This window comes from Parambassis ranga, chromosome 15 (genome assembly GCF_900634625.1).
Source record: "Parambassis ranga chromosome 15, fParRan2.1, whole genome shotgun sequence".
Taxonomy (NCBI): Eukaryota; Metazoa; Chordata; class Actinopteri; family Ambassidae; genus Parambassis; species Parambassis ranga.
Genome location: NC_041035.1, coordinates 17348936 through 17366107, shown reverse-complemented (window position 1 = coordinate 17366107; position 17172 = coordinate 17348936). Strand labels below are relative to the sequence as shown.

The 17172-nt window shown below is 41.6% G+C and overlaps 1 protein-coding gene across 1 annotated transcript in view; it reads left to right on the top strand.

The window, feature by feature from the left end:
- The window catches only part of slx4ip (SLX4 interacting protein), a 28192-nt gene extending 11533 nt beyond the window's left edge, over positions 1-16659 (top strand). Inside the window, exons 4-7 of the mRNA XM_028423694.1 lie at positions 5474-5542; positions 7032-7120; positions 14944-15050; positions 15146-16659. Coding sequence (XP_028279495.1) covers positions 5474-5542; positions 7032-7120; positions 14944-15050; positions 15146-15842 — 962 coding nt within the window. The 3' untranslated portion in view covers positions 15843-16659. The remainder of the gene's footprint in view (positions 1-5473; positions 5543-7031; positions 7121-14943; positions 15051-15145) is intronic.
- The last annotated feature ends 513 nt before the right edge of the window (positions 16660-17172 follow it).

The following is a 17172-nucleotide window of genomic DNA, read 5'->3' as shown; positions in this document are numbered from 1 at the left end:
CACTTTGAAAGAAATGGGCTTGTGTCATGTGCTCTTGTAGTTTTTTTTTTTCTGTGGACAGGTGTCATTGTAGTGCAATGTGACAAACTGGCCTTGAAACAGGACACTGATGCCTTCAGGCACTTTTCATGTTCACCGTGTCATGTTATTTAATCATTTTTCAGTAAATATTTGTAGTTCCCAATACTTACTGTCTTATCAGACATAGGAAGAACCACCCTGTATTTGGACCACGAAACAGGAGAGCTTCCAATGAGACCTTGGTTTGGGTTTTAAAGGGCCAGCTCAATGCATACCTCAAGTTCCCAGAGTAATCTTCAAAACACTCAACCAAAGCATTTTCATGAATATAAGTAGATTGTATCCTCCTTATTCAGAACAGTTGCTGCATTTATGGAGATTTGTGGCTCCTTGGCCTAATTAAGATATAATGATGATTGGATATGACATTTTGTATTGTGACTAAATTTCTCTCATCAGATTATGTTTCTGAAAAATCTACTTTTTCCCTTGATAATTGTTCTGTGCTCCAAAATGCTCCCCACCACTTTAGTCACATGCTGCATTATGGGTTGGCCTGAGCTACCATGCTGCGGCGTATTTTGTAACTGCGATGAAGGGGTCACCCAAATGTTAAATTGAACACTCATGTGCAAATATTGTTTCAGGTGGACGTTGTGCAGGATGATGAAGGCACACTGCTCTGCTACAGCCGTAGTTACTGTTGCACACAGAGAGTGATGTCCTTCCAGGAAAGCCCCCACTTACATATGGGTAACTTCCTCATGCTCTCTCATCGTTCACCACTCCACCCCACTCTCTCGCTCTAAGCCCCAACTCTCCACCCACACTTGAGGACAGAGGGAGGGGGTCTACATCAAAGCAGAGATGTCAAAAGAGCAGGATTCTCAGGCACTGATGTCTGACTGTCCTGCTGATTCAACTCCTGTTCATAAAGGGGTTGCGTGGGAATTCTATCCTGACATTCGGTTACTACATTTACCGGTACATGCACACTAGAAACATGGTTAATAGCAGAAATCAGGTTACAATGCCTTTACATGCACTGTAGTAATTAGATTTCTTGCCTAAAGATGCCTTTACATGCAGCTGGTGGGCAATCGGATTTCTCTCTTTCTCATGTTGAAGCAGTAAAGGCATAATTTTAACATATTAATAGTTTACAATACTGTGACCAGAAGAGTTTGTTTTTAGTGGAAACATTAAAAATATCTTGGATACCTGGATACCAAGAATGCGTTGCTGCAACTTATCATCTTTCCTTTCGTTGACATTTTTCTTCGATTTTTTGACTTTTTGTTTTGTGCCTTTACTGTTCACACCTCCTACAGTAGATTAGTAGTTTAGTACTTACCTGACTAAGAAATTGGCATCCTCCAGCACAAATCTAGGTGTGAAGTTGATCTCTCATTTTATTCTTTTATTACATTACATTTATGATATCATTAAGGTTAGAGTAACCTGATAACTTAAGGGCCTGTAAATGCACTTAGATAAGATGCACATTAAAGTATTCCTTGTCAAAGGCGCCGACCTAATGCATGGCCAGCACCTGCAAGGAAAATCCTCCATATCAGGGCAGAAATTCTTATGGATTCCTGCATGGGTTACAACACCACAGGCTGCCAGGAATACAGATGGTGAGAAGTAGGCTATGTTTTCGATGGCTGTTTTAATGATCTCCTTAGAATATGACTGAAGTTAATGAAGACTGTTCCATGGGGCCTTACCTTTGACCCTGGACTGAATGCCTCGCACCTCTGTCTGTTCCATTTTACCGTCATAGTCACTCTGGACGCCTTTTGGTTTGTTGACTTTTCTTTCCTCTCATTGTTTTCCCAGGAAGCGGTGAAAGCTGCACTCTGTGTGTGTGCATGCGTGTGTGTGTGTGCTTCAAAAGTACAGTGCTTGAGCCTTGGCACCAGCCAAGAGCCTTTTTTTCTGCAGTTGTCCTGCGGTATATTACAAGATGGCAGAATGCTCTCCAAACAAGCGGTTACAATATTATCTACCACATTTCTAAAAACATGGCGTGCTGTCTTGTTTACTGTTTGATTTGACCTGTCATAATATTGTTGTGCATTGGATTTCAAAACAATTAAGCAAGACCATCTTCTTTTTAAGGAAGTACAAATGAAACCATTTAAAGTCTGTGTTCTGCAGATTTGGCTATTGCACCACTGTGGGCCACAGTTGCCACAAAAAGGGGCCACTCATTCCCAGTGGAGGCACCAGCAAACTGTTTGTGAGAGAGAAACATGAATGTAAGCTTAGCACGAGAGAAGCTGGGCAGAAGGCCAAGAGCAACTCTGCGCTGTGCAGGACGTTATAAAGTTGGAGCAACAGCTGATGTCTCGGGCCACGGCGTTGCACTGGTTCCCAACTCTGTGTCCAGACATCCTTGTCAAATTTGTCCTGGGAATTGGCAAGCTCAACCCACCAAGGGAAAGGAGTGAGAACAGTTGTAGAGCTACATGTGGCTAACGAGTCTAACGGACTGAATCAGAGCCTCTAAAAACATAAAGAGCCATGAATGTGCAGTGAAAGATGCTTGTTTCCTGGTCCCTGCTGGACTCAGAATGAAAAACAAAACAAAGATATGGATCTGCATTCCTCTCTGGGTAGATGGGTGATAGATGACCATTGCTTTTACTATTTAGGGACTAAGAGATTTTTCTCCCAATAAAGGAATGCTGCTATTAACTACAAATATGCTCAACATACTTAATGGAACATCCCTTTGGGATTAATGAAAGACTGTTAGCTTAACTGTCATGATCCTCATTATTGTATTTTATGTACTCTAAGCTCTAGAGAGACATTGAAGGAAGACAACTGGACAACTCAGGGATGTTTTCCAAAAACGTCCACATGGACGGCACCATATTTAAGTTGCATCTAAAATGACAGTGTGCCAATACATAAATATATAGTGAAGTTGGTGCCACTTTATTCTATTAAGGGTCCCTATTTTAAGCACTTTCCATTTAAGTCTACAATATAGCCCAGACCAGTCCTCCAGCAATTCCCTGATCTTCAACTTAAAGCCAAACAACCATTTTCTTGTACTTAGCGGTGGTATTTTTTGAGGGGTCGTGCCATTCACTTGACCTCAATCCAGTTTGTGTTTAACTTGTGTAAGATCAGACTTAAACCCCAAAAGCCACCCAAACATCCCAAACTAAAGATGGCTGCATTATTGGACTTACAAAAACACCACTAGAGAAGTAACCCAGTGGCTTTACCCTTCAGGCATCATTGACTGCAAAGGATTTGCTACCAAAATGCTAAACATTTGGCTTTATGTGATTTTCTGTTTTTCATTATGGATACAAAGGTCTGTAATTACAACACTGTGAATCAAACATTGATGTACTGTAAAGCCTCAAATTAAATCTGAAAGTTGGCAGTTTAATGTCATAGTCACAGTTTTTTTTTTTTCAAATCCAGTGTGATCGGGCACACAGCCAACACAACAACAAATGTATTAATACACATACATACTTCTGTATTTTCAGACTTACTCGGTTACCTCTGGTTGATAAAACCATTTGTAAAATGTTGTCATGTAGCTCCTCTGTTGCAACGTGTTCTGTAAGGCACTGTAATCCTGGAGTCTTACAGGTTACTGGTCCATACAAACAGGTAAATGCTTTGAGCTGGTTCTATAGACATTTGTCATCCCCAGTTCAATGGCTAGTGTAACAATAATCTGGAGAACTTTTGAAAAGCATCATCACCTCAGAGAAGCTTCTCAATCAACCCTTATGTATGACATACCATATATATTATGTACCTTTTGAAGACAAATAGTTCTGTAGTGAAAGATAAATAGTAGCTTACAAGAGATTTTAATGCAGTATATGTTCACCACTCCTAACTACGCTGTCAAACTTTGTCTTTCTTGTTTTGCTTTAGGCTAAAATAGTGTTGATAATAGCTTTTGAAGATCTGAAGCATTCCTAAATGTTACAGCCTGCAACCTGGGTAACATTATTATCCTATTATCTTTAAAAAAATATTGATTGTAATTGCTTTGTGTCATAGTAACAAATGTGTAACCATATTTCAGAGACCATTTAAATTCTCACCCTCTTTTAATTGTGTTTAGGAGATATTGCCAGATGTTTTTTCCCCTTTTATTCATTTGCATCGTTTTGCTATAATTACTTTTGCTCCATCAAGTACTGTGACCCAGTGGTTGCCAGTTCTGATGTAAGCACCATGTAAAAGAAAGCACAAGTGGTTCCATTAATCACAAGCCAGCGTTACCTGTGGCAAACTGTCTCAGTAATTACATGTCATTGTCCAAGACGAGCTTCTTTTTAAGAGCAATAATAAAATGCTTTGAGTTGTTCTGAGATTACATCACCGAACACATAAAGTTTCGCAGTTCACTCCACATTTAAATGTGGGACAGTGCTGTAAAAATAATGGCTGCTCCGAGCCCTGTCCAAGCTTTTCAGAGGAGTGACTGTCAGTGTTTTTGCCGACGGGCAAAAAAAAAACTTCCCACTTTGAAAATGTCAGCTTTTCAGATATAAAGACAGCCTCAATTTTAGCCTGATGACAGTGCATATTTGACATTATCCAGGGACTTCTGAAAGAGCCTGGAGTGCAAGAGGTCAGGATTTTCTCAAAGTATTGAAGACATGTAATCCTTTAATTGAAGTTAAAATGCTAAAATCCCCATAGTTTGCACTTAATGAGGTTTTCACATGGCAACAGCAACATGGGAGAGAAAAAAAGCAGGAAATCATAGAGGAGTGAAGGTACAGCTAAGGTGTAGATTTAAAGTATTAAAGGAGGAAAGTGTGTACACAGGGGTGAGCAGGCTCCATCAGCTTCCGAGCACTGTGTGTGTCTGTTTGCAGTGAACAACTGGATAGCGTGTTAGCCAGACTCTTGCTTTTAGTCAACAAATTCCTGCCAGATTAGGCAACAGGCCACTGTTTCTGCCCAGCGCATCTTACATACCATGACAAACATTCCATGACAAATAGAGCAGAGACCCAAGACATGGTTTCTGTGCTTGTGCCAAGCTGGGAGGGCACTTAAATTAGAATATAATGAAATGTTTCACAGTCATTTATTTAACTGTTGTAGTGTGCTCAGCCTCACTCTGAGCATATGGTTGAAGTTAGCAGGCAATTAATGGTATGTAACCAAGCATATGAGGCCATAAATGGGCATTATTTTCTATGTTAATGCAGTCTTATCCTTAATCAGTGTTCATTATCTTGACTATGCACTTTGTTATAAATATAAAATGTGAAGATATTTGCATGGTGTATTCACTGCTTTTGTGTCATTGTCCAAGAACATGAGCAAGACACTGGACTGCCAGTAGCATTCTTCAGTGTCATGATGGAGCATTTGATGTATAGCATGTTATCTGTGCATCATGGAATGACATTGCTAACTCTGTTTTGTTATTATTATTTTTTTATAGGGGAAAACTTCAACCTGGTCGCCAACTTTCTGAAGAGGCACATCAGTCTCAGATGTATTGTCAAGCAGGGTATGTGACCATGTTTTCAATGAATTGGTCCCAGTTAGAGTTAGAATTAAAAATAGACATGTCAATGGTTCATACTCAGCCAAATTTCCCACAGAAAGAGCAAGTCATCTGTGGTCTCCATGTTGATCTTTCTCCCCCTCACTTGTTTTTATGTCCTGTCCCTACCTGCTCAGGGTGTTGTTGAAAACAGTCAGCCATTAAGTGGTTCCCTAGAGAAGCTACTGAGAGCGGGAGAGAGAAAGATTGCAGGGCTGTCTATGGAGGGCAGTGAGGATCTATCTCCATGGCCCATCTAGTGCTTGTGACCCTTGGCCACCTTTTCATGGGACCAACATGGCTCTCTTCCTGTCAGTAAAGTTAATATCTGTTCCCTGGGGGGCCGGTGCCTGGATGTTAGGGCAGCGCTGACCTGCTGCAGACTGAGATGACGGCTTCTCTCAGCAGGTCCATTACACATCAAATTAGAGCCAGTCTCCTAGGGTCAAAGGTTGTGTAATTTGGTCTGCTGAGTTAGCTGTACATATGTGGTTAGATCATGTAAAAATTTAAATTAGCCATAAAACGGATGGTTAAGAAGTCTTTATTGTCATTGGCTAGAAGGCTACAAGCTTTAAGTTAAAACCAATTAGGGTAAAACACAATGGGACCTTTTTAAAGTGCGGTCTCTATAATTAGCAAGAATGCAATGGTATATTCTTTCATTTCAGTTTCCAATGCAGAAATACTAAAGAGAACAAAGACTAATTCTTATGATCTGCAGGGCTAAAAAAACTGTGGGCACACAAATAGAAATGACAATAAAATAGAAATGTTTGTATTCTATTTGAGTCAATCAGCAACTTTCATAGTCATGTCATTCTCTGCAAATTTTTATGTTTTTTTAGGATACATATAAAAAATTCTGGCCTAATAGTGGCCTAAACAATTTACAATCTACAAAAGACTGACCACAGCAAATTTTATACTAATCTTAAAAAGAGATTCTTATGTTAAATGGAGCAAGACATTGTTATAGAATGTGATCATCAATCAATATTGGCAATGCTCCTGTTATTTTGGTTATTATTATTATGATCATTATTATGTTTGCCAGTTTGGCTGTCCAGTGGAGGTGACATTGTTAGATCAGTTCATCTGGAGCGCTCCACTTAGATTTGTTATTGTGATATAATAAAAGTAATAATGTTGTTTCTGGACTGTAAAAGCTCTTTCCTTTTGAAGTCAATGAAACCATCATATTACTCCCAAAAGCTGTTGTTAATGTAAAAATTGTCTAATATTTCATGCTGTTTACGCAGCTCATAAAGTTCAGCAATTATATCTGAACTGCCTTTTTCTCCCAGGTCTCAGGGGTAGTAAATACTTGGTGTTTGTAGATGTAAATTCAAACATCCACCACAATTCCCTCTGTCTGCCTTTGACTAATAATTAGAGGTGAGCCCACGTTATTAAGCAGCAGGCTCTGCGTTGTCTCTCTGCCTGCTTTCAGATTTGCGTGTGTTTCCTGAACGATATGTTGTGTGTGTGAGCTGTCCAGAGGATGCCTCAGCGCACCATAGAAACCCGAGCCTTCCCGCGGTGAGTGCTGTTTATACTCCTCTATTTCCTCTTCCAGTCGCCTGGCAAAAGTCCTGCAATGGGTCTGTGTGTTATTATAGGGATGTGTTGCCAAATTGTGCTCTCACTTATATATGTTGATCCCCTTTACATGGGGGTGGGCTCTGAACCTACTGGGGCTCTTTTTTCAAGCATGGTTTGTGGTCGAATAGTCAAAAAAATTATGTCCTATGTCTTCTCCTAAACTGTTTTCCTTCACTTCGATGGAAAACGTCATGAGGTCAGGGAACGATGTGAAGAAGAATTCATAGGGACTTAGGAAAAGACAACCATAGTGCTAAGAGCATCCAACAGCACTTATGCTAGGCAACTACATGTAATTATGTGATGGTGGATGTTGTTGACGTGGGTAAACTGTGGCAAAACTACAATGTTCCTAAGATCTATTAATCAGTAGGCCTTGGTTACTTCACCCTGGGTATTTTAACTGTGGCTATAGGGCACACTACAATTTCAACTTCACTTTCATTCATTTTGTATAATATTATTTATTAAAAAAGAACCTTCACATAGGGCATCATCAAGCCTTTAGAATAACCAGAGGCTTCAACAGTATATTCTCAGTATGAAGATAGGAGTTTATTACATTACTGAAGTCATCATACGAGATGGAAAACTGTCGGTGTCCCTGGTCAAAAAGTTTATAAAAATACAGCCTCACATTGTAGACAGGGTCTGTAACAGTTATTGACAAAACTTTAAGTACCTGCAGTTTAATTTATTGGGTTTATTATACATACTGTACTTGCAGCAAGATTCATGTGAGTGCCTCCAAAGCTAGAGAGAAGCACCCATCCACACATGCAGCACAACGGTTACACTTATAACTGCTTTCTTCACCCCATTAAGATCGTTAACTGAAATTACATTTTTTTTTGTATGTAAAACTTATTTTATTGCACATTTATGTCACAGTCACTCAGTAAGATGGATCACCCGTGTTTTTAGCATCATATGTGCCATGACCTGGATGATTGAGATTTTTTCACTCTTGTTTTTGCACGAAGAATTAACTTGCTCATCTGCAGTCAAATGTGCTTTGATTATGTGGACTCAGCTAAAGCTCGGTTAGCAAAGTGTATTTCCGTATGGTCTGTGTTGTGTATATCATGTTATACTCCAGCTCATGTTATGTGGCCTACTACTGTAAGTTGTTTTTTGGAATATTATAATCAGCTATCCTTTGGTCAGTGTTCATTTGATCCCCAACTCCCAAGAGTATTCTGGGAAATGGCGGTGGAGCCTCTCACCTTGGCACTCACTTCAAGGACAGACATTTCTCCCATCACATCCCATGATCAGTGGCCTGCTGTTTTTCTATGGGGTTTTTGCTATTGTTTCCCTTTGAAATGCCTCTGCACTCTCCACAGTTTGGCGTCCAATGAAAGCAGTGATTGTAATATTTTTAGTGGAGCAACACAGTCGTCAGTGAAAAGTTCAGATTGTGTAACCAATTTTCCAGTTCAAGGAGGCATTGCTGTCGATTGCGTTCCTGTCCTCAGGATGTGGTTCTCTGGGCTCATACAGCATAAGCAGAGGGAATTGGAGGGTGGGAGTCTTGTGGTGGAGGTCTCACTAGCGCAGCCTCAAGCTTGGTTTGTAAGGGAAAGATACAAGACAGACAGGCTGAAGTTCTCACATGACTTGAACAATCTTTTGTTTACATCCCACACTCCCTGTTCTTATTTGTCAAAAAGGGAGTTTTTGCAGTTTTAATGTTTCCAAAAAAGTCAAACGTCTTTTTTAATTAGGAAAGATTACATCCTGAGTCACAGCTGATGTAAGGTATAATACTGTTGCCGTCTAAAAATAGTCTTTGGAGTTCTGTGTCAGAGTTGATCTCACATTTAAGAAGGGGTCTTTCATCCCAAAACTTTTGACAGCATGAGCCTGCTAGGCCCAAAAAATGCCCACATTTCCCTGTGTTTGGGGAGGTTTTGGGTTTGTTGTGAGGATTCTGTTTTTATGAGTTGTCGCACAAAAATTTTTAACCGCAGTGGAAATGTGGACTCATCAAATGAGCACTTTTCATAAGGTCAGGGGGTTATGTTATGAAGGAACTAAGGTGACATCATGGTTGGCCTTTTGTCTTGTGAAAGCCAGCTTCTCACTCCCACACTTGAACATACTGTACGTCAATTGTAAATGAATACTGTGCTCTGTTATTAGTGAAATTAGTCGGCTGTGGTTCACAGAAGACAGGAAAGTTAGATGTACTCATTTCCTTTGACATATAAGGAGCTATTATACCAGTTTTTATTGGTTTTTCAGGTCTCAGAATCAGTGTTGAACTTATGTTTAAAGCAGATTTACCCTCTAGAAGCTCATAATTGTGACTTTCTGCACATTATTTTTCTTAAATGCCAGCTATATTAGTGTGATTTGAAGTGCAACATGCCATTCATCCTCCTCAGAAAGCACAGCTGTTACACTCAGAACAAATGCATAATAGCATTATAGGGATGTCAATTGGTTTTAGGAAATAACCGCATGTATTAAGGTTAAAGTAGAAAAGTCACAATTAATTCCCAAACATTATTGTTCGATGGCATCTTTTTAACTCTGAGTGAAAGGCCATAAAATGTGGCCTTCATAGTCAGCTTGAAAGTGTTGCTGTTTGAGAAATAACAAAACCCAGGCCTGTTTGTATTTCAAAACCCACTTAGATATCAGCATATCAGAAAGCATGGCGTTAAAAGCAATTTCAGATTCCATTCTTTATCAGTGAAGTGCGACCTCCTTTGCTTGCTCAAGCATGTTCATCCTCTGCGCTCTCTTTCATAAAATTCTTGACATGATGGTTTGATGTCTGTCAAGGGAATTCAAATGCTTTCTCATTTTGTTATATGTTAATTGCAGTTTTTAGCTATTAAATTAGCCCCATCAGTAGTTACCTTTTTGATGTACAGTTTTTGGAATTTTTGCCACACCCCTGTAAGGTGGATTACTGGGGCTTAGTGGAAGTTGTTCCTGAAGGGTGTGATGTTTTCATGTGATGGGTCAAAAACAAAAAGCCATGGAGGATTCTCTTACATGCTTGGAAAGTCAGGTTGGGTTCAATTTCTGACACAGCTCCTGTTTACTTTCTCTCCTCTCACCAGAAGTTGTTAGACACAGCCTAGATTCAAGTATTTGAGAGTAATTGCTGATGCTCTCAGGTGCTGGTTCCTGTCCTGACTGTCATGTCTTTTTTTGACCTAGAAACCCAGAACTAGCTGTTGCTCTGCAGAGACAGAGAGAAGCAATTATGTTTGCATGAGACAGTGGGAAGCAAACACAAAGCTTTGTCTCTTACACAATTCCATTTTTTCTCATGAGATTTGAAGATTAAAGTCTGTGTTATTGTGAGTCAGCACCAACAGTGAGGAGGGCAGCATGGGAATGGAGAGTCAGTGTTTAGGATTGTGGCCGTTGTTTTCTAGTCAGGCACAGAGTGGGCAGCTGAGGTGAGTGGCGTGCTGGGCCGCAGAAGTTTGGATCAAAGGCAGAGCAGATGTGTTTCCAGTCCCCCCCTCCTTCTGAGCTCTGGACGAGCCTGTGTGTTTACTCATGACCTCAGCACGCCTCTGTTCTTCACAGCTCGCAACAGCTAGCAGCAAGTCCTTTCCCAAGCGTCCAGTGTCTGCTGACCTCCTGTCCGTCATGTCCATGATGTCTCATAGTGCACTATCATCTTGTCTTAAGCTGCTTTCGTTGATTTGCATGAAGTGTGTTCAAAAAGTTAACAGCTTGTTTTAATCCTTTCACATGGGTGGATCCAAAAACTTAAAAAAACGTCATTGTCTGGGGATAAGAACTGTCCTCTATTTTAGACAAGTATGTGCCCATGCATGTTTGTTGACTTTGTTGCAGGGAAGATGTGGTGAGCTTAGACAAACAGGGCATGCTTCCTCTGTGGGAGCAGGGTGGGTGGAATTTGTGGACTGCATTCACGAACATCTCTGCAGGAGGTATTCCTCTGACAGTTGAATAGTGTTGTTGTTTCTTGGTGCCAGTTTGAGGATTTTTGTCCAGTGAAAAGAATAATTCGATTTTCATAACTTGAATGGGTTGAGGAATTAAAGCATTTTTGAGTTGACATGAACCATTATTCCTGTGACAGATGAGGGAGTAATTGTCTGTACAGGATGGCATCTCACTGGTTTTGTGTGTGTTTAGTGAGATATAAAGACATTACAGTGTTCTCTATCTGGCTTCCCCTGTGGCAAATCAGAGTTGATGGTTGATCGGTGCTGACTTGACATTTTTTCTGTTTAACTTCCACTCTTAAGTTTGCAGTGCCTCCATGATGAAGTGAGTTTCTGAAAGTCCTTCCAAACCACAGTGGATTAATGACAATACTGCCTTCTTAGGAGCAGTATTGCACAACACAAATGCACACAGGCATTTGTGTTTATAGGATGAAACTGTACTGTACATCAATATAGCAATAAGCCTCCAAATACCAGGTGAGGTTTGTCATCCATGCAGCACAGTATTTTAGACATGTCCATATCACTGCATTACTTTCAAGTGGTGCATTAAAAGATAACCAACATAATCTTCCTATCTGTGTTCTAACCTTATCTTAGACGGCAGAGAAGAAACTGTTCTTCCCTGTATTTTATGGAGCCTGTTGCTGGCTTTCTTTTTGAAGTAGTTTCCAGGAGTCATTCAGAGTCGGGGCAAAGCTATGAGAATGTGTACTGGTATCCTTTTAAACCAAGTGATTCATTCTCTCTGCTCTCGTTGCCCTTTTGCCAGGCTTATCTCTGTAATCTGACATCCAGATGTGCCGTCGTGTAGCAGCTCCCGTGGTGAAGCCATGTTGTTCAGGAGGCTCGGGGGGGCAGGGGAGGGCACTGTTGGTCTACTCTACATGTTGGATCATGAGGTGCATTTTGCAGCTTTGTGTGGGGGCGAGCAGACTGGCTGGCGGTGGAGGTGGGGTGGGGGGGTTAAGTCCTTGTTGCTTTGGGAGAGAGGTGGTAGCAGCATGGCGGCGGCTTGACGTTCCTGTTTACCACAGGTTTGCCTCCCTCCTCTTTCGTGGGACTCTCTCCAGATACTCGGAGTTTGCATAATTCCGTACAAGATTAGGCCACCTCAGTTCCCACACAATGCTTACTGATCCATCCACATAGTTTGTGATAATTACACTGTTGTTCATGCACCAGCTCACTCTGTGTCCTTTCACATGTTTTTATACCTTTACTTTCTTCTTTAGTTGCTATATACGGAGTGTCTGACCCCTGCTGATAATAATTCATGCACCTCTCACCCTCTCTGTAAGCCTTTTTATCTGCTTTTCTTTTACTTGCTATGTATATCCGACCTCTTCCTCTCTTCAGGTTTCTTCCTCTCCATGACTCTGTTCTTTCACTCTCCTGCTCTTTTGATGTCGTGCCGACAGGAACAGAAAGACGCTAAACTTTCTCAGAGAGCCTCCCTTTGGCTTCTTGTTGATTTTTCTTTCAAGTTCATTTTCAAACAGCATATTAAACACACGAGAATACATATCAAGGCATTACGATGCAAATGATGGCACCCACATTTTTCTCAGAATTGTTGTTGTTGGGTGGGTGTGAGTGTGTAGGCAAATGCACTTTTTGTATCTGTCACTGTCCCAAATCCAAGCCCAAGGCCAGCTGTAGCAGTGGTTATGAGGGAGCATAAAGACCAGACCTCTGCCCACACTGTAGCATGACTCCATCTCTGCACAAAGAGCAGCCTGTGGAGGACTTCCTGTGTGTGGATTCTTGCGTTTGTGGGCATGCTGGAGAGACTGTTGAGGTCAGGCAGTATGACTCTGGGAGGTGCCTGTGCTTTTGTTGTGTTCCTCTCTAAACCCTCTTTTTTTATTCTCCTTTTCATTCTTTTATATCTTGTCCCTTGTTCCTTGTCAACTCCGCCCACTTCCCTGTTGCCCTGCCTACTCATTCACTCTCCTCCCTTTCGTCTGGCCTCTTTTTATTCCTGTCTACCACACCACAGACCAGTCGCTAGATCTCAACACCCAGTACAAAGCCACAATGCCCCAGCTTGCCCTTACAGCTTGGGACAATTACTCCTTTTCCCCTTTGTGTGTGTCAGGTCATATGTTGTCGCTGGTATCGTGACATGTGGGGGAGGACATTAATGATTTTTTTTCTCTGTTTTCAAAGCAACTGGTGGATACCACAGCTGACCACACTGGCTTTCCCCGTCTTAAAGTGCACATTGATCATTTTACCAACCAGTTTATGGAATAGTAATGATCTGAGAAATGGCTGATATTAAATAAACATAGTGGCCACAACCTTGACTTTTCCAGGATTTTACTTATGTCTCTCCACTGCTGCAGCCTCCATAGAGTTTTCAGAGTCTGTGGACGGCAGTGTCGGCTCGTCCACAACCAGTCCAGAGTGAAATAACTTAATTACTACTGTATGGATTGCCATGAAATTGAGCGCAGACATTTGTGGGAGCCAGAGAATAAATCCTAAAGACTTTTGGTGAATGTCTGGCTTTTCATCTTGACACCAGTGGGTCGAGTTTTTAGATTATTGGTGAAATATGTTATTGTTTACTTGACAGTTTTGGACTTTTACTAGTTCTGGAGAAGGATTACTTCTGGCTCTGATGATCCCCTCTCTCTTTGCCATGAGGTTAAAATTTGTGTCTTGAGTGAAATATCTCAGCAGCTATTAGACAGCCATGATACATGGCACAGACATTTATGTATCCCTGAGGATGGCATTAAACATTAGGGATTCAGCAGCTAACACTATCATTAGGTTGGTTTCAGGCAGGAAGCTGAATCACTGTGACAGGAAAATCAGAAAGGCTGGTAAGCATGGGTCGCATATTTAATGCCCCAAGCATGGCAGCAGACCTTAGTTATACAAAGTGGTATAACTCTGCTTACTCTGAAGGAAGAAGCAGGAGCCGGCACGTTTTCTGACATTAAACCGCCAACTTTTTTTTTATGCAATTAATTCAGAATAAATTAACAGGCTTTCAGCCTTTAAGTTCTGCTCAATTTACCAGCAGCATCTCAGTTCTCTCATAAATCCAGAGTCTGTTCTGGCGCAGCCAAGGAGGGGACCTGTGATTAACCTTCATTAGTGGCCTGTTGAGGGCACACGTTGGTGAGATCCAATTTTAAGCTTGTTCCTTGTTCTGCCTCAGAGAGTGGATATATTGAACTTTCTCTTCACTGTTAACTGCTTCAGTAACTAAGAATCTTGGTTAAAGAGGCTTTGTGGTAGTGAGCAAAGTGAATACTCCCCTCATCTGTCCCTCAAGATGCTTTCCCCCCCATTCCCATGCTTTTCTTGTATTTTCCATGCTTTACCATCTTAATAATGAGTCTTCTCTATTTGCTGTTTTAACTTGTCAGCATGGACGATGTTTCAGTCTCAGGCTTCAAGCATCAGTCAGTGGAGACTATGAACATTCGTCACAGTATGATGAGCCAGTGATTATTTTCTGAAGCCTTTGAGGTGGTTGCTTTGGACAGTTTTAAGTGTGGGGGGGGGGGGGGGGGGGGGGACAAATTCTTGATGCCAGCTGGGCTGTTACTAAGTGTCTCTGAAGGCCTTATAGAAAACATTCTTCTTGTATACCATCATAGTTCACATAAAGAGGTGACAGCACACTGTAGAATACAGGAGGAAGAGGAGAAAATACATCTGTATAAGCCTCTATCATCTTTACAGGAGTCCAACAATGCCAGATGATGACAGCACCGCAGAGCCAAACCTTTCCAGCGGATGCCAGAAATAATATTTTTTGTTTACACCGATTCTGTTTGTCCTCTCTAGACTGAGCTGGGTGAACAAAGCAGATCGGAATATTTTTCCAGTGTTGGAGAAACCCAAGAGCTTTCAAACAGCCCCGCAAAAACAAAGAAGACTCTGCTTCAAAAGCTGTAAGTATGATCTAATGCAGAACTTTCCAACCCCACCAGTCAGAGAGGACACTCGAGTATCTGTTCATATCCTCCTATCCATTTAACTTTTTCAGTGCCAAACAAGCGAGTGTCCAGCAAGAGCTTAATGGTTCTCCTACAGCAGAGCAACACATTGACCAGAGAGCTTGTGACCCAAACCCAGAGACAGTGTCCAGCTGTGGACAGAAGGTCCTCCAAGAAGAAGGCCTTAAGGTGCCCTGCTCCGGGGCTTTAACTGAAGCTGTGGCTAATATTGGTCCTTCAGACAACGTAAATGGATCATCGACAGATCTCTGCCAACATGAAGTCATTCAGAACACCAGCAAGAGCAAGAGGTGCAAGCTGAGTGATGCTGGGGAAGACCCGCACCCACAGAAGGCCAAGAGGACGCGCCTTGGAAGACCTCCAACCACAATGCAAACTCAGTCCACTGAGTGCTTCACACAAACATCCAAGCATGACCTTCTTCCTCTGCCGCCCCTTCCTCCAGTCGAAGCCAAGGCAGAGTCCAAGGCTTTCCCTGTCTCAGAGTGCAAGAAAACCACACTGGAAGTAGAGCTGCTTACTCCAGGGAAACGGGCCCAGAGGCTCCCCCTCACAAGCAATAACACGGCACAGACAAACCAAAACAGGCTGGCCGCAAGTCTGAGGGGCCTATCTGTCAAGCCTGCATCCTCAGGCTCCTCTATTGGTTCCAGATCCACTCTTAGAGAGGAGGGGAGCGAAAATGTGCCCAGAACCTCCAGATTACAACGACTGAAGAGGTCCTGAGGGCGGGGAGACATGCTACAGTAAAGATGCCTGACGCCACAGAGATACAAATGATATTCTGTCAGCCTACATGTTTACCCCATGTAGTCCGCTTCGCTCCTCAGATGTCTCACATGTGTGCATGTGTCACTTTCCACTACAATATCTATTCTTTTCCTGTGGTGTACACACACACACACAAACACACACACACACAGATCAAATGCCAAGCACATTATAGCAGTTGATACACGAGCATTTGAGTTACGCTTTGTCAAATACTTGAAACAGACTTTGCCTCCACCCATAAGTAGTGGTGGTCAAGAGAGGCTCGCAAATGAAAGTCAAAAACCTTTAATTGGAGTCTAGATTTGGTTTTGTGTTAAAGATTGGGGATTTCAGACAGGCAGGAGCCATGCAGTACGTCATGGCTTTCAGTCTGAAATACTGGCTCCTACGTGTCTGAAAACTGTCCAGTTTCCCCCGCTGAAGCTCTGCTGTGATTGATTGCTGTTTCCAGATTTATTTCATCACCCCATTCTCAAAAATGTATTTTCATAGTTCGATTTCATTCATGTACAATTTGCCTCAGTACTCAGTTGCTAAGCACCTGAAATCTGTTTTTAAACGTGTAGCTTTTATGTTGAACTCAAACCAAATATGTGTGTGTGAATGTGAGCAGTGTTGAAATATTAGCTACGTTATTTTGGAATGGCAGGATGTCTACAGTATCACAGGTTTGAATGTAGCCGCTGTCGTCACCACAACACTTGGTTGGGCTGTTAAGGGCAAGGAGCCAGCTGTCACTCATGCCCTCTTTTAAAACCAAGACATTCTATTCAGTGACATAATGCATGTTTCTTCTGGCTTATTTTTATTGTACTGGAAAGACATTTTAAGAAATAAATAAATGTGTTTTTTTTCCCCCCAAGAAAAAAAAATGCAAATATGTTGAAATTTTTTTGGAAACCAGCCATCTTGAAATAACATGTAGATGTCAGTGTTTTCCTTATAGAGTCCAGACTAGCTGATGCTCATGGCAGATTCACAGTGAAGGTCCAACAACAGATGAGTCACAGCCAGAAGCTGATTCTGTTCTTACCACGACAGACACAACATGGCAGGTTAGTGAATCTGGCCTTAATGTTTTAAGTCCTAATGTGTCATTCTCAAGAGGTGTTGCTAATCTTCTGTGTTGGCTGTAATCCTGTCAAACAGATTTAGCAAGAGTTTGATTTAAAATCACAGTGAAGCCTCCTCCGGCCTGCTGCTTTGTGAAAGGTTATAAGTATAAAAAGTTTTTTAAGGGCCACAACTTAAACCAGACCAACAAGGGGAACATTGTTTGGGG